This window comes from Cavia porcellus, unplaced genomic scaffold (genome assembly GCF_034190915.1).
Source record: "Cavia porcellus strain 051 isolate PalLab524CR breed Dunkin Hartley unplaced genomic scaffold, mCavPor4.1 scaffold_1, whole genome shotgun sequence".
NCBI lineage: Eukaryota > Metazoa > Chordata > Mammalia > Rodentia > Caviidae > Cavia > Cavia porcellus.
This window is the reverse complement of record NW_026947484.1, coordinates 233,254,248-233,272,660: the sequence shown is the minus strand read 5'-3', so window position 1 is coordinate 233,272,660 and position 18,413 is coordinate 233,254,248. Positions and strand designations below refer to the sequence as shown.

At 38.4% G+C, this 18,413-nt stretch overlaps 2 protein-coding genes across 12 annotated transcripts in view; one reads left to right on the top strand and one right to left on the bottom strand.

Annotated features, from left to right (window-relative positions):
- Positions 1-10,111, bottom strand: part of Rbks (ribokinase) — an 87,103-nt gene extending 76,992 nt beyond the window's left edge. Inside the window, exon 1 of one of the 5 annotated variants that reach the window (XM_063230493.1) lies at positions 10,093-10,111. Coding sequence is in view for 4 of the 5 variants with exons in the window: in XM_063230488.1 (XP_063086558.1) it covers positions 9,363-9,457 (95 nt within the window). In the remaining variant the exon portion in view is untranslated. Of the gene's footprint in view, positions 1-9,362; positions 9,549-10,092 lie in introns of those variants that run through there. The other 4 variants (XM_063230488.1, XM_013155955.3, XM_063230504.1 and 1 more) reach the window with 4 other exon arrangements.
- Positions 9,794-18,413, top strand: part of Babam2 (BRISC and BRCA1 A complex member 2) — a 383,627-nt gene continuing 375,007 nt past the window's right edge. For 4 of the 7 annotated variants that reach the window (XR_010040993.1, XM_063230472.1, XM_063230468.1 and 1 more), the window contains exons 1-2: positions 9,794-9,953; positions 13,298-13,449. Coding sequence is in view for 6 of the 7 variants with exons in the window: in XM_063230472.1 (XP_063086542.1) it covers positions 13,322-13,449 (128 nt within the window). In the remaining variant the exon portion in view is untranslated. The remainder of the gene's footprint in view (positions 9,954-13,297; positions 13,450-18,413) is intronic. The other 3 variants (XM_063230452.1, XM_063230445.1, XM_063230442.1) reach the window with 1 other exon arrangement.

The window sequence follows — 18,413 nt, the reverse complement described above, 5'->3', positions numbered from 1 at the left end:
CTTCTGAAAAGTCCTCCACGCCTAAGGGCATGAGGCCTGGAGCTGGGGACCGAGACACAAGTTGTGACACTGTGGAAACAAAATAGATCTTACAGTGATTCACCATCCCTCCTCCATAGCTGGTGGATTCTAATACTGCAGACTCTGGACAGTAACCACTCATTCAAAAACACAACATTTTTTAAAATTCTTTTTTGAGGTTTTAGTTTTCCTTATTTTCTTTACTTTGATCTTATTTTTCTCATTTGTTCTTTACTGTTTCTTTTACCTAGTTGTATTTTCTTTTCCTTAATGTGACCTTATATATCAGTTTTCTCTCTTTCTTAACTTTTATTTTTTAGATTTTCTTTCATTCTCCATTCACCACCCTCTTCTTTACAATTAAACTTCATTAATCTTTAGATATTTAGGTAACTATGCTATTGATGTTGAATTCTTTTCTATTATGAATGGTGGCACAGTTGTTACATTTAGTAAATACTGATCGTCGTATTTCACTATTTGCTTCATCTTTGTGTCTATTTTATAGTTATAGATGTCTTTTCTGTGGTTAGGATACAGTAGTATCTTTAATTGGTCCTGATGGTATATCAATATCCAGTTTGTCTTTGACTATATTATTGTTGCTGTTGCCAGGGCTATCGTTGCTATTAATTGGTTTTTACTGTATGCCAATATCTGGTTTATGTTGTATAATTAACACTATTGTTCATTTCTGGAGAAATGGGTGCTGGGCCAATCACACTGCACCTTCTGCTCCCAAATATAAATGGAGGTGGTGAGATCCTGGGACAGAGGCAAAGCCCTGTGGTTAACCACAACCACAGTACATTACTAGAAAAGCACACACTAACGAGTTTCCCAAAGTATTTTTATTTTTTATTAGTACATGTTTGCAGTACATAATGGCTATATTCTTCATGTATTAATACATCTCAGTTAATTTTGTATCACTTTCCCCTCTCAGTTTCTCAGCCTCCCTTTATTTCTTGATTATCCTTCCTATCTGAAAAAGACCTATTTCCCTACTTCCTGTAGTTTGTCTGTTTTGGTCTTGATTTATTTTTTGGGTTTCTCATGTAAGAGTAATATTTAAGATTGTGTGTTGTATTTATTTCATTTAATATTATGGTCTCAAGGTACATCCATTTTCCTACATTTCAAGTTTATCCTTCTTTATGGCACGGTAGCACTCTCTCTGTGTAAATATCGTATTTTCTTTATCTATTTATCCATAACAAGAAAGTGTTTGCACTATAACTGACCTGCACATATCAGAGGGCACATGTAGGCAATCACCCTCCCCAAACACATGAGGACACAAATAAATAAAATGTTTATAAAAACTCCCAATGCCTCCAAAGCTGATCCAGGGGCATCAATGGGGAGGAAATCAAAAGCAAAACGGCTGAACTATACTAAATGATAAAAGGAGATACACTTTTCAGATGAAAATGTAGAAATGGCAAATAAATATATGAAAAAAATTCATCACCGGTGATTTGAGAGATGTCAGTTAAAACAATGCTGAGACTCCATGTCACTCCAGGAAGAATGGCTATTATCAAGAAATCAATAACAAATATGGTGATTTTAGAAAAAAGAAAACCTTCTCTACTGTTGGTGGGAATGCGGACTAGTTCAACCACTGTGGAAATCCATGTGGAGATGCCTCAGAAAACTAGGACTAGAAGTCCTATTTGACCAAGTTAATCCCCTTTGGGTATCTTCTCAAAAAAATTAAAAGCATCATACCACAGTGATATATGTACACCCATTTACAGCAGCACAGTTTGTAGTAGCTAAAACTTGGAAACAACCAAATGCCTATCAACTGATGAAGGAATAAAAAAGATGTGTTTTTAAAAAATACAATGCATACTATTTAGCCATAAAGAAGGATAAACTTGAGACATTTATTGCTAAATGGATGAACCTTGAGACCATATTCCTAAGTGAACTAAATTGGACAAATGTGTAAATATCACATTGTCTCTTTGGTGTGAGAAAGTGAAGTGTAAATAAGAACCAAAATGTGTAACAGATATTGGGAAATAGGGAGAAATTCTTCAAAAGGAGAGGGAAACTGGGGGCAGAGTTGGGGGTGAGGAGGAAGGACAAAGAAAAAAATGAGAAAGGAAGGCTAAAGTGGAAACAGCCTTGTAAATAAGGAGGGAAAGAGGGGTGGAAGGGAGGAGATGGTAATGGGTAAGAAACAAGGATCAAGGTATATCATGTACAGGTACAAATTCCCTAGGATGAATGTGATCACTATGTATATCTAAACAGTACCAATAAAATTAATTTAAAAAAAGACAAAGAAAAAAAATCCCAGATCAATAAGGTGCACAGCAAGTTCTAGGAAGATATAACTGAACAGAAAATGGACTTAACAAAATGATCACCGACCTTACAAAAGACACTAATAAAAAGGAGAGTTCTACAAAATGATAAAAGACATGGATGACCAGAAATGAAAAGAATCTGAGTCTATGAAAAGATAACAGAAATCTAGGAGATTAAAAATTCTACTCAAGGTATGGGCAACAAAAGTGATTAATGTGAGGACAGAGTGTCAGAACATATACTCAAAGATACCTTAAAAGCCACAAAAGAACATACAAAAATGTATCTACCAGCTGCTACATGACACAAAGACAAGTAATTTAAGATAACTTGCTTTAGAGAAAAATCAAAAGACAACATAAATGGCATAAAGCCACCCAGTAACCCCTACCAGTCTGGGAGCTTTGGTGCCCACATGGCGCAAGCTGAAAGCCTGCACAGCGTACTCCACCTCGCTGGCAGCCTTGGAGGTCACTTGGGACCTGGTAGCACTCTACCCCGCAAGCCCAATCAGCCTCAGAATCTTGGAGTGCTGTGTGGGGCTTGCTGAAGGTCCATGCAGTGTGCTCCACCCATTCTGGGAGCCTCTGAATGCCGCTAGGACCTGGTAAGGCCTGCCTAACGATCACCACTCAGCTCGGGAAGCCCCCTCCAGTATGGACAATCATCTTCAACCCAAGAAACAACTGAGACTTTGCATTCAGCTGCCCTAGGGGAATATAGGAAAATGACAAAACAAAACAGCAAAATGCAATCTTAAACCTCCAGTCCATCCCAAACAAGCCCAGGAGACATGGACATAGAAGAAAATGTAAGCCACATACCTGAAACTTCTGAAATTATAGCAACTGAAATAGAGAAACAACTCCATGAAGCTGTAAAGGAAATCAGATCACAAATAATCTCCCAGGAAAAACAAGAAATGGCAAGTGTGATGAAAGAAATGCTGAACACATCTAAAGAAGACATAGTTAAAAAAAGTAAAGAGCACTGCAAAATGATGGAAACCTGCATGAAACAGATTCAAAGAGAAATCCAGGAAATCAAAAATTCCATCGAAAGCTGGCAAAACCACCTGAATGAACGTGAAGACAGACTTTCAGACCTCAAAGACAAGATTACAGATAGTGAACAGGAAAGGAAAGATCTTTTAAAAATAACAAGGAATCACGAAATAACAATTCAATAGTTGCAAGACAATGCAATGAAAATCAACGTAAGATTAGTAAGTGTAAAAGAAAAGGTGACAACACAAATGATATAAAAAGACTATTTACAGATGTAATAGCAGAAAATTTCCCAACACATGGCAAAAGAAACTCACATACAGATGTCAAGCATATAGAACTCCAATTAGCCATAATCAAAATATACACCCAGACATATAATAATCAACATCCCAGAAATTCAACATAAGAACAGAATATTAAAGCTGTTAAAGAAACAAATCACCTATAAAGGAAGGCTCGTCAGAGTCACAGCAGACTTCTCAACACAATCAAGTTGAGAAGAGCATAGAGTGAAGTATTTCAAATCCTAGTGACTTCCAACCCAGACTGATGTATCCTGCAAAACTATCCTTCAAAATTGATGGAGAAATAAGATACTTCCATGACAAAGAACAGCTGAAGAACTTCATGACCACCAGGCCAACCCTACAAAGAATATTGATATTCTAGATAGACATAAAAATAACTACAACTTCAAGAACACCACCAGGAAAAAACCACTAGGCAAGGCAAACAAACAGAGAGGAAGGATAAAGAAAATTCCTAAAATTGTAATGGTTAGGGCTGGAATTATTTGTTTTCTGTTTCCTTGTATGGTGATTCAAGTTATTGGGACTATAGGTGTGTGCTACCACACCCAGCACAACTTAGTTTTTTTTAATGTCTATTTTCATTAAAAGGATAAAAATCAGCAATTTTCTTATGGTTAATTGATTTTTATATTAAGAAATACAGTTACAAACATGTTTTAAAATACCAGTTAAAATGATTGGCAACTGATAAGCAATTCTCACAACCAATTTAAGGAAGAAAAATAATGCAGGATGATACATTCCTATAATATTGGGACAATATAATTTTGGGCTAATATTCTTTTGGCTTTTATTTTCCTGAAAATGTGACTAAAATGCACTCGTTTATAACTTTTTTGTGTATCTTTGTTTTGGTTCTGGGGATTGAATCCAGGGCTTCACCTATGCCAGACAAGTACTCTACCCCTGAGCTACATTCCCTAAAGGAGAATTTTCTGATCAAAATACCTACAAGTCAAAAGGCTACTGGTGGGATCCAGGTTAGAGAGTACTTTACTATATCAAACACATACAAACTTTTCTAAGGCTTCTAAATTCACTTATTGCACTATCTGATTAAAATATTTTTAGAATTAAGCAATTATTTATGATTTGCCAAGGATTGAGATTTTTATCTCTTAAGTCATCACTTTTAAGTGGGTAACATAAAGAGTATTAGTTGACATCATAGTCTATTATTGTGGAAATATGTTTGTATTAAGCTTGTCTCAAAGCAAGTTTTAGAGGTAGAGAGACGGAAAGGAAAGCAGGAAATAAATTATATGAAAAATACATCCTCTAAATGTTGAAGGGCCCCAGGAATTTAGATACTCCATGATCTCATCCTGTTTCAAAATTTTAAGCACTATCCATACACTGGTGACTCCCAGATTTATATCCAGGCTGGTCTCCTCCGGACTCCAAACTAGTATCTCTCTTCTTGACCTCTTCAACTGGACATCTAGGTACCGTAACCCTCACATGTTTACCCCGAGATCCTCAAACAGTCCCATCCTCACCCTACAGTCTTTGTTCACAACCATCTTCTGCATTTCACCTCAGCATCCCTTTCTGGGTATAGAGGGCACAGAATTTGGAGTCTTTTCTCTTACTTCTCAATAGATCCTGTCATCTCTACCTTAAAAATATACTAATCAAATGATGCTCATTTGGACCCATTTGCAGTACTTTTAAGTTACTACCATATCTTGCCTGGATTTCTGTGACTGACTCTAAATTTGTCTCCCCACCTCTGCTCTTGCTTTCATTCATCCTCATATGGTCCCCAAATGATCCTATTGAGATCTAAATTCAATGATACTCCTCAGCATAAATCGTCTGGTAGATTTTCATCGCACCCAGAGTACGACCCAGTGCCCCTTAATCACTCTTTGCTCTCCCATCCCTTATTCTTCAGTCATACTGGACTCCTTCGCTTGAACAGGGCCTTTCCATATGTTATTCTATTCTTGGTGTATGTATGGCCTGCTTCCCTTTCTTTTTTAAGCCTTTACTTAAATGACCTTCTCAGTGAGACTTTCTATGGCCAGTGATCTGAACTTAGTACCCACATCCTCCTCTCATGCTTTATTTGTCCCTGTAGTAACATACCATGTATTTTGTTATTTTTACTGCTATTGTTTATCTCCATGAAGCATATATATTTGCCTGTGTATTTTTTCTACTTGGAGAAGTCCGTAGCATATAGTATAAACTCAGTAAAAATTAGCTAAATAAATAACTGAAAAATGGACATCATAAGAAATAAGGACTAAGAAGATGATTAATCAAGGTCTAGGAACCAAACATCCACAAAGGCTCATTATATCAATTTTCATCAAGATGTCTTTTTGAATAAAAAACAGGTTTGATTTTTCTTATCTATAAGAAACTTCAGAGATTAATATTCAAAAAGGACGAGGACAATGATAAATACAGATGGACATTAAATAATGTCCATTATAACATGTAACATGAAACTTCAGAGATTAATATTCAAAAAGGACAAGGACAATGATAAATACAGATGGACATTAAATAATGTCCATTGTTTGCCACATCACATAGCTAATGATTTTTAAAATTTATTACTATGTAGAGCTTACTATTCTTAGCAGACTGAAACTAGAAATGAAAAAATTGTCCATTGATAGAATTAGCCGTGTCTGGCACATAGTAATGTAATATATAAAAAAAGCTAGACTTGGATGCCACCCAAAGGGCTTAGTTATTTAAGTAATGTTATTTGTAAAGTGATTTCACAGTATAGGCCTGGTGTCTAGGCTGCTTACAGTTACATTCAGAAATAAAGTAATAATGACAATACTACTTTTAGATCTCAGAATTATAAATCCTTAGCTATTATTCCTAATCAACTAATAAGAAAAACAATGAATGGACAGGCTACAAACTTTCAAATGAGCTATACATGAAAAGGGCAATATTACCAGGCAGAGTTAGAGGTAGAATGACAGAATGGAAAAACAAAGACAGGGAGATAGGGATTCTAGGCTTTACTATGCTACTGGCTGGCTGTGTGATTTGGTATGAACCATTTAAGCTCTCTTAGGGACCTCATCTCTACAATATGAAGATGAACTGTTTGATAGGATTCAAAGGTTCTCTTAGAAGTCTCAAAAATTTTTCACTTCATTTAATCCTGAGGTAGGGAGAATAACAGATCCCACCCAAAAAGATGTTCACAATGTAATCTCAGAACTGAAATATGTTGTTCTACAGCAAAGGTAAATTAAGGTTACTAATAAGCTACTGTAAGGTAAGTAGATGGTCCTGAATTATCTGGTTGGGTTCAGTATAATCACAAAGTTTCTCATAATGGAAAAAGAGCGATGCCATGTGATAGAGAGCTGACTGACTGACTGTCCTGGCTTTGAAGACAACTAGTGGGGGAATGAGGGCTGCTGTAGCTAAGGGAAGAAAGCAGATACTCTCTTGCAGCCTGCAGAAAGGAGCCCACTCTCACTGACATCTTGATTTTAGTCCAGTTGGAACTATGTCAGACTTCTGACTTCTAGAGCCTCAACTAATCAATTTGTATTGTTTATGTCATGAAATATGTGATAATTTGATTCAGCAGCATTAGGAAACTATTACAATCATGACATGTATTGTAATTAGCAAAGTTGGACCCAAGGTTATCACAGATGCAGGGTTTTAAATAAAAATCCTATACTTAGGTATTCCACAAAGATCTTTACAGCCTAGGGAATTACGAGAGAGTTATGGGGGACTAAAATTTTCACTTGTGATTCATGTAAAGAGTAGGACCTATAAAGGAAAAAACTGGCAAGGGATAACAAATCAGAAAGGTTATCCATAATGTAAGTTTCTTATTTTTCTGAGTGTCAGTTTACTATAAACAGAAAGGCTGAGATGAGTAATCTCTAAACCTATTTATGAAACAAGATTTTAAAAATCCTGACAGAAAAGGGATCTTTGATTCTACTTGTTCCAACTACCCTAAATTTGGGAGAATAAGCCTTTTTATTTGTGGTAGTGGGTGTTGAACTTAGGGTCTTGTGTATGCTTGTCATATACTCTAGCACCGAAGTATACTCCTAGCCCTAAGAGTAGTAATTTTGGAAAGTACTCTAGTTATTCTTTGTACCTGATGGTTAAGCTTCATGGAAGCTCTTAGCTTGCTGACATGAAAGTGTTTTTGAATTTTAACCCTAACGCTGTTATTCTAAACATGCACTCTAACACTAAGCTGTTTCCCTGCTCTTAAAGTTTTTGTTTTTGATGGAACTATTTCTAGAGTAAAATATATGCTGTATTTAAAAAAATTATTAGTGTGCACTAGCCATACAGACTAGTGAGTTGCATTTTGGCATGTTCATACATGACATGCTGTTTTTATATAACATTAAACAGGTGCCACATTATCTTCTCCTGAAATCACTGCTCGTAACATCATACTATACTGGGCTGTTAAGTTGGTGATGCTCTAGATGGGATCTGACAATTAATGGCCTGCAAGCTGCTTTTTAAAGAATAATTTTTACCTTTTTGAAGGGCTGTTTAAAAAATAATCTAGATTATACATGATTTAGAAAGACTAAAATATTTACTGTGAGGTCCTTTGTAGGAAAGTTTGCTGACCTCTTTCTGAAGATTCATAGGCCACTTTACCAAATGTGTATAATTAAATTAAAGCTTATGCTGTCATTAAAGGAAGCAGGTCAGCTTAGCACAACACCTGAGATGGTAGCAGCTCAAATATTTGTGGAAAAATAAAGACCACTGGTATTTAAAATTTTTTTCTTTGCAGCTGTTACACACTCTCCTACTCTGTCAAAGCCTATCCCATGAATCGCTTCCCTATTTTATATTTCATCTTTTAAATCTTGGCTTGGAATTTTGATACAGGTGGGGTCAGTGATTGTCCAAAAGCCCTTTTATTTCCAGGTTTTTGTTATTCTTTGGGAAAGGATACATATGTTCTTGTAGTATACCTAAACTTTTAAAATAATATAGAATAGCATTATACGTCCAAAGCTGATCTCTAATATTTTAAAATGAGACAATCTGAATGGTAGGGTTATTTTGGAAAGTTTGAGATTTCTTTCTACAATGAAGTAAATTACTTTTATTTTCAGAAAGCCATCTCCTTTAATCTTACTGACCTAACTCAAATATTTTCTCATATTGTATTTTCTACCGTTATTTGGTTATAATTTTTAGTGGTGTAATGTGTTTGTGGATTTTTATTAACTTACACTGGGGTTACCACAAGGTAACTCATGGTGACAGTAACCCTGAAAAATAAATCGTAACTATAAAATACTGCAGGAAAGCCAATCAATAGGGTGAAAGACAAGTGATGGTCATTTTGACCCCCTGCTCAATTCACTATTTTTTTTATACAACCGGTTTAGAACAATGCCCAAACTGCATAGAGTTACGGCTGAGAAAATATTGAGTCCTCACTGTAACTGTTTGTGTAGGCAAAATGACATAAAGTTAACCGATTAGTCTTGGAGGAATAGGCTCAAGTTCATTAAAACCTTCCCTCTACTCTATGTCCTCTCACCTATTATTTACCTTTAAAAATTCAAAATTTGCGTTTGCCATGTCAGATGCGGGCTGCAAACACTTGCAGCGGACAGTTACACAGTCAGTTCCCAAAGTTGCAGCACCCAGGCACTACCCTCGTTTGCGAGCCTCGTACCCTGCCTACTGGCCCCCAACTAACCTGACCAGGTCTGTCATGCAGGAGCCCACCACCACCACCGCCGCCGCCGCCACCTCCTCTTGACACTGCTTCCCGGGTTCCCCGCACGCTGCCATTGCTAAAAGGTGAAGCAGACCAACCTGGACGCTGACCTTTGCCCTTTGCCCTTAGTCCGAGCCCCGTACCCAGAGACAGCGCTCTTACTCTCCCTGACGATACGGGGCTTTCACACGCCTACGCGGGTCGCCCACCCGATTGCCCGAAATAACCTCGTCCATCAACTGCCCCAGTTCTTCCAAGAATTGCCTCCCTGCAACGCCTCACGTAGTACAGCCCTGCCGATATTGAGAGAGTCATAGGCCCTCCACCCCAGCGAGGTAGGCACTGACAGGAAACTTTCAGGCACCGCGGGGACGCCTTTCCGAGCGCCCTGCCAGCCTCTGAGCGGGAGCGCGCACGCTACACGGCTCCCTGAGAGGCGGGACAGGGCGTCCCGAGAGCGCGCACGCATCGGGCCCGCGGTGCGCGCGCAGGTCGGTGCCTTGGTCGGGGGCGCGCTCGGGTAACCTGTACCCTACGTAGTCGCCGGTTACCGATCGGACTAAGTTCCAGGTACCTAAACTGGGGCTGGTGCGGGGAGGTTGGATCCCGAATCGCACAGGTGGCTCAGAGAATCACGGTTTAAAATGGCCAGTGGGTTGGCCTCCCCTTCCTCTAGAGAAGGCCCCCATTTCAAAGATACCTTGCTCACCCTCATCACGCTGGTCCCCTCAAGAACGAGCTCCCAAGGCCAGAGACTTCTTTCTCCACATCTGGCTCACCCTCTGGTCCCTGAATAAGCCCTCAGGATTAATCCCTTTTCTGCTTGATAAGGGGATCATACAATTTAGAAGGGAAAGTGTCCCTTTTTAGACGTTCCCCGGGGGAAGGGTGATTATTCTTTGGGTCAGAACCGATTTGCTTTTCCTGATGTTGCCCCTTTGAGAAATTGCGTCCCCCGTGTAACTTCCCTCGTGCGCTGTATGACGTCGATATGACGCAGCAGGAGGCCACCCCTTTCCGTTCCGTGACGTCAACCGGCTACACGTTTCCGTGTTTGTCATCCTAGCCTAATTGCGAGAGCTTGGACAGTGCTTCAGACGTCTTTTCCCTAGGCTGCCCACTGAAAGACCTTGTTTGACCTTATTTTTGGGTAGCAGACCTTCGTGAAAATTGCATTTTTGCATTTTCCTTCTGCAGTACGTCAAAAGTCAGGAAATACACGTTGCAGAACTGGCATTCAAAACAGGCTAGCCACCCACAATTTTTGCCTATTTGGGATTTATTATAGGGTTGCCTAAAATGTCTTAAAACTTATTACTGGATACTCTTCTCATTCATGTCCCTATTCACTGCATCAAGGGATCATCTTTGGCTATTCAGGAATCTCTGATTTTGGAGTCAGTATACGTTATTTTCCCGTTTGTTAGAATAGTCACATTTCTTTGTGATTTAATGCTGGTTGCGATTGTGCACTGTCAAAAGATAGTATTATGACTGTTCTGAAAATAAAGACAAATTCATTCCTTCCAGTGTCATTTACAAAATCATGACAGTTGTTGAATTCGAATGATGGTTGTCATCTTTAGTTTGGTTTGTCCTCCGGGGCAGCTAGTGAATCATTTAGGCCAGCTTCAGCAGTAAGTCAGCAGTAGTCTAGTTTATCTCTAGTTGTAAAACAATCATTCGTTTAAAATCATGACTACATTTTGCATGATGTATGCTGAAAAATCACCTTGATACTTTCCTAATTAGTCACCAAAGGTATTCCTGTTTATTTAAGAGAAAGATGAGAAGAATGGAGTTTTAAGAGAGCTCTGGATTTGAATTTTTAACTGTTTAACGGTAAAATGAAAATCAAATTCACCAGGGAACAGAGTTGTTGAGAATGACATTATAGAGAAGGGTGAGTAGTATGGAGCTGATAGTGAGATGCTGAGAATGTGTTGGCTGTTTCCTTTTTTTGTTTTTTAGAATTGAGAGGTAAAATAATAGTAGTAACTGTGGGAAAACACACAATTTCATATGTGAAGTCCTTTTGCTTTTTTCTGTAATGAGTATTAGTGTTTTCATATGACCTAGATAAGCATCCTTTCAGGAATTGTGATAGAAATAAAAGTAAGAAAAAAATCTCCAAAACAAGGGGACTGGGGATTTAGCTCAGCGGCACAGATGCCTGCCTGGCAAGCCTGAGTCATGAGTTTGATCCCCGGTACCCCAAACAAAAACAAAAAACAATAATATGGATTAATATACTATTCAAAAAGAAATCAACATTTCTCTGTATCATTTGCAAAATGGAATTAAAATGTCTTTCTTATTACCCAGGTTTTGAAGAGCAGCTACAGTGAATTCTCAGGCCTTTTTAATTTTAATTTTTAGACAAGGGCTTGCTGAGTTCCGTGGTTCCCCAGGCCGGGCTTGAATTTAAGATCTCCTGCCTCAGTCTCCCAGGGTGCTTGGATTATAGGCATGTGCCATTATGCCTGGTTGCACATGATTTTTATGATTGATAGTACAGTATATGAGATGCTTTTTAAAATTTTAAAACGAGAAAAGGCTAAAAATGATGATACAGAATTTCAAAACAAGATAATAAGAGATTAACAATGGTTAATATAATATTGTGTTATCTTCAAAGTAATTGTTCAGCTTACAAAATAAAGGCATGAAAAAATTATCAAACAATCAAACCGTGAAAACACAAAACTATTCTTTTTGATGAACTTGTGATGACATATTAGAATCGTGGGGCAAGTCAACTGCTGAAGGCCCAGAAGAGGCGCTTGTGTTATGTTTGCACAAAGGGTGACTTAGGAGCTAAAGTATAAAGCGTTTACCACTACGAACGGACTCCTGGGTGTCATCCCTATATACTACACATGTTAGTGTTTTTTGAACAATCACTGCTGTCCTTCTCTTTATTACTATCAGAAATGATTAATTAAAACAAATACTAGTTTGCCACTTTGTTTTAGCAGTGTCTTGTATGTTGTCATGTGGTATGACCCCTGAGAACTAGAACTGGAACAGTAGTTATTTGTAATTGTGACTGTCTAGAAATTAATTGGTTTTTGATGTGGGAATTCCTTTAAGATTGAGGAATAAAATGATATTCTGAATTGACTTACTGACCTCTGAAAGTGGAGGCTTTCATTTAGAAATCTATTAACAAGAATTCATGTACTTCCTCCAACCCCATTAATTTCTAAGTAACTTAGATATGACTTACTGGCTTTGCTGTGTAGTTTCAAGTATAAAGACTTCTTAGTGCCTTAAACTCAAAGACTAAAAGATCTATATTCTGTTGTTTAATATTTGTTAGGTCTATATTTTTGTTATGTGGATTTTTGCCAATCTGTTCCTCAGTTTTTGCTATATTCATTCCCCTATCAGTTTTTTAAGGATGTATTATCTCAATCCATAAGTATTTCTCTAGCTTTTGTGCCCTTGTTCATTTATTTATTAAATAAATGTTATTGAATACTTACTGTATGTCAGGTACTTTTGTTAAACCTGAGAGATTCAAGATATAGTCCCTGCAGGAGAGAGTTGCCGTGAGCAGGTAGGAATAGTTGTTCCTATTGAGGGAGGTATATCAGCAATAAATTTCTAGTAACAATTGCAAGCCGGTATTGCTTGTTTTTGAGTGTGTATATTATTACCATGAAGTTCTTAGTCCTCATGGGATACACGAGGGATTCCTAGCCCAATGGGGGGTTTTGTATGTTAGGCGAAGCACATTAGTGGAGGCCTCTTGAGTACAACCAAAGTAGAAGAGCATTTGTAATCACAGCTTTATTTATTATTTTCTTTTTTATTACTATTTTATTTTTTCTTTTTGAGACAGGGACTTCCTAGGCTCTCCAGGCTGGCCTCTGTAAACTCTTATCACAATTTTTTCCCTTTGCTTTCAGTGGTGACTTACAAGTCAAGTCGAAATGTCCCCAGAAGTGGCCTTGAACCGTATTTCTCCTCTGCTCTCCCCATTCATATCTAGCGTGGTCCGGAATGGGAAGGTGGGACTGGATGCTACGAATTGTTTGAGGATAACGGACTTGAAATCTGGGTATGTATACGAACTAATACAGTGCCAGTGCATGGACTGGGACCAGTTCAACCTTTAATAATAAACCTCTCACACCAGACTTACACACATTGCATCCCCTAGAAGCTGTTTGTCGTGATCTTCTCATGTGGTGATTCAGTTGGCTTAAAAAATTATTTATATATTTAATCTATATCTATATCCATATCTGTGTGTAGTCTACCACTAAGCCACATCTCCAGCCTGATTCCACTTGGCTTCTTTAGTTCTTGACATTTTGTATTGCATGATATTTTCTGTTGTAGGCTATTACTTTATGGCCAGAATGTTCGTTCTGTTTCTGGCTTATCTCCTTGTGAACAGTGTGCCATGTGGGTTTTAGCAAGTGTGTTTTTCATTCATTGGCTTGCTTCCTTGTTTACTGCAATTCAGGATACATGATAAGAATTCAGTTTGAGATTCTGCATCTGACATCACCTGATAATCTCTCTTAATGTGAAAATTACAATAGCCAAAATGAGTCATTCCTCACAATGAGGTTGAAACACCAGGATCTCATATCTAGAAATGATGTATTCAAAGGTGCATCTTATTTTGAAATAAAATTGGATTTAAAAAAAAGTTAGAAAAATACAACAGTAAGTCAACATTTTTTAATATTATTGATTATTCTACAAGTCCTATTTGAGTATTGCTGGTTTTCCCTTTTATGTACTTCTTTTGTGTCCAGGATCCAGTTCAGAATATAAATTACAGTTGTCAAGTCTCGTTAGTCTGCTTAATCTGTGGCAGTTCCTTAGTCCTTCTTGGTTCTTAGTGACTTTGACACCGTTAAAGATGTAAAATGTCCGTCTATGTGGATTTTTCTATTATTTTCCTTTCCTTTGGGTGAGGTATGCATTTTCTTTCTTTCTTTCTTTCTTCTTCTTCTTCTTTTTTTTTTTTTTTTTTTTTTGGTCTTTTTGAGACAGGATCTCTCTATGCGGTTTGGGCAGGCTTTGAGCTCACTTTGTAGCCCAGGCTGGTGTCAAACTCTCAGTGATCCTCCTGCCTCAGCCTTCTGAGTGCTGGGAGTTACAGGTATGAACCATCACACCTGGCTGAGGCATGTGTTTTCCTCCCATGAATACTCTAGATCCCAGAGCATCCGATGATGTTTCTATGTCCTTTTACTGGTGTATTAACTTTGATCACTTGGTTGAGATTGTGTCAACAGGTGTTTTCCCATAATAAAGTTATCTGACCTGTCCTTTGTAATTAGTACCTTGTGGACAATGCCTGAATTTTTGTCTGTTTTTTCAATGTACTTTTCTCATTTGTCCATTTTTCAACTACTTTTGTCCGTTAATTTTAACACCCACTGAGAGTTCTTATCTATACTTACTACTACTCTGGGACTTGTCTAAGAGTGATTTTCTGTTTCCTTCATTTCCTATACATTTATTGATTTGAATCCTATTATAAGATGGCACTGTCTGTTTTTCCTCATTTATTTAGTAAATAAATACTCAGTCATTTGTTTATGTCAGTATAATTTTTAAGTATTCATTTAATAGATAGCTTTGGTTTCCGATGGTTCAGCTTATCAGTTTCTGGCTTTGTGATGGTGTGAAAATCATGTGTCATCAGTAGAAACTGTGCTTGAATTTTTGAACCTTGACCTTTTTCCGGGCCAGTGACATGTGGCCCAATCCTCTTGATGCCAGCAGTGGCCAATCACAAGGGGAAACCGCTGACACCCTACAGTCAGTGTACTGTGTGTTAATCTCTGGTGCATTCAAGGCATTTTCAGTCTGTGATACTTTCAATTTCTGAGGGGTTTGTGGGGATGTAAGCCCATCATAAGTCGTACAGCAGCTGTACCATTGTCACTTTTTTTGTCGTTGCTTACTTGTTCTAATTTTGCCATTGAAACTCTATTAGGAGGCTTTTGTGACTTTGGACATATCACCATCACTTTTTCTTACTGGAAGTATTGCATTCTTTTTTTTTTGTACTGGGGATCGAACTTGTGACCTTGTGCTTGCCAGGCAGTACTTATGTCACTGAGCTAAATCCCTGGCCTCCAGTATTACATTCTTGATATTCTTTTTAGTTTTTATGTTGGAGTTTTTTTCTCTCTACAAATTGAATAAAAGGATATAGATGTATGTTTTTCAGTAGTAAGATTAACAGGACTAAGATACTTCTTTGGAATAGTAGGATGCTTTTTAAAAGATCTGGCATTGCTTTCAATTTCATTAATCAAATTCTTATATCCATGTACTTTTTGTTAGTCATTTTGCTAATGGTAGGCATACATTGATTCTTATATTTTTTATGGTACTGTTTTTTTTTAAATGGTTCTGGGGTGTCACACTGAGTTATATCACTGGTTTTTAGTTTTTTAAATTTTGAGATGGTGTCTCAACTAAGTCATGAGTTGCCCAGGTTGGGCTTGAATTTGTGATCCTCCTTCCTTAGCCTCTCAGAGGACTGCGGTTATAAGCATGAGCCACTATGCCCATTTATGAAGGAAAGGAATGTGATATAATATGAACTAAGATTAATAATATCCACGAGAATGAAACATGGGGTAGGAGAGTTGGAGCAAGAGGGAGGAAGAGGAAGGGAAGGGGAAGGGGATTAAAAAAGAAACAAGCTATGGTATGTACATGTATCCATGTCCCAATATGATTGTAAGCTGCACAAACTGCAAACACATAGTAATAAATTTTTTTTTTAAAAAAAGAAAGTTGTGGAAAGAACTCTGGTGGAGTTGATAGAAGGTAATTAACTTTTTTTTCTGGCTTTGAATATAAAAATTAACTACATGTTAGGGTCTTTAAAAACTATCTGTTGCAGTCAGGGATTGTGCAGAGATCAATTAGAACAATCAGGACATGGAGTTTATAATGTTATTTTATGATGGTCACCCAGAGTTAATACAAGAAAATGCAGGAAATCTACCCACAACACTAAACACATAGAATATTTAGCCAAGGGCCTGAATCCCACATGAGTCCAGATGAAAACCCAGAGCTCATGGAAGTGCCTCCAATGAGTCCAACTGGAGGTCAAGAGTCCACAAGAAGGACTCACGTCAGTCTCTTTTACGGATCCGGGCCAGAAAGGCCCAGAGGTCAGCAGTGGAAGCCAGAAAGTCCATGCCAGCAGGATGAAGGAGCTGTGCTGGTGGGATGAGGGTTGTGTGCTGGAGCTCAGAAGTCACACTCACAACAAAGACCAGGGCTGTCCTGAAAGGCACCACAGCCATCCTCAGCGACACGGAGGCCCCGAGCTCCTCCGAAGACAAGCACAGTTGGATACATGCCAGGAAGCCAGCGTGACAAGCCCATCCTGGAGACCAAGTGGCACACGTCCTCCTCTCCAGAGCCAGGAAGCAGTGCTCGATGTGAGGACCAAGGCTTCTCCAGGGGAATCAACGGCTCAAACAGCAGCTCGTAGGAGAACCCACAGTGCCACAAAGCTTCAGCACAGTAAGGCCCTTCCTTCTCCTTCTCCACATCTCCAGTTATGCTGGCAACTTTCCTCATTTGGAGCATCTGTGCTCAGCACCATGCTGATGTAATCCAGCTGGCGTTAAGTTGACCACCAGTTTTTTTTTTTTTTAATTTTTTTTTGTCTTTTTTGTTTTTATCGGTACCAGGGATCGAACTCACGACCACACACTTGTGAGGAAGGCGCTTATGTCGCTGAGCTAAATCCCCAGCCCCTGACCACCAGTTTTTAATCCATAACACACTATCTTAGTATTAATAGCCAGGGGTTGGGAATTGACCTCTGAATTTTTTTACTGGTTTAGAATTTTGTGCCAGGTGCTCAGGTAACAGTCAGATGCTCAGACAGGCTTTCCAGCTCATCAGTGGTGGGTGGGAAGTAGGGGTTGTGAGTTGAAGTTCATGCTTAGGATTCCTTCAGTTTTGATTTCCCAGATTGCCATAGACAAGTTAAATATAGATTGTTGCCTCTAGGGCTTTCTTCAGATAAACTTTGTCTCTGATTGAAGTCATCAGGGTCAGGTCTCGAGAGGGTATTTTCCATTGGCCCTTACTGCAGCAAGTAGATTGATAGACTTTGTTTGCTGTGGTCATTTCTTGTCATTTGTTGCTTTGACTTTGGTTTCATCTTTCTGGGACCTTGAAATCAGTTAATGTTTCTTCAGGTCTGAGAATAGAATTTGTCAAATGGACTTAGGGCATTTCAGTTTCTTACCTTCTCTGATTTTCCTTTTTAAATTTTGATTTCTTCTTTGTGCTCTTATCTCATTTTTTCAAGATTTAAAATTGTTGGCCTTAAATTCTATTAGCTTAATGAAAATATACCTAGTTCTACGTACATCTTTTTCCTTTCCATCCCAACTCATCTTGCACTTTACTGCTTGCAGCATCATACCCCTGAAAGATTTTCTCTGTTTCTAGGAAGGGGGTGTGCTTGGAGAAACAAAGGCACCTCAGGTGCAGAGTGAAGCTTCTGCTTATTTATGGCCAGAAGCAGTTAGAATTTTCTCACTGGATCTCAGTTTCCTTATTAATAAAATGAGCAACTGAATTAGATGACTGAGGTTTTTCAAGGCCCCAAATCCTATGAAAATAGCTCAAAAGTCCATCAACTGATGAATGGATAAATAAGTGTAGTATATCCAAATATAGGATTCTCCAGGGGAGAATATAGAATATTTGCAAATATAAACTATCGATTCGGCCATCAAAAGGAGAAAAGTACTGATTCATTCTGCAGCACAGATGAGCCTCAAAAACATTGTGCCACATGAAAGCCACAAATCTCCAGGTATTGTCCTGTAGGCTTATATGAATCCTGTAGGTTTATATGAATGTCCAGAATAGGCCAGTCCGTGGACCCTGAAAGTAAATCCTGTGGGTTGCTGGGGTGGGGGGAATGAGAAGTACCTGGTAACGGGTACGGGGCTTCTTTTTGGGTGTGACAAAAGCGTTCTAAAATTAGATAGCAGTTATGGTAGTGCA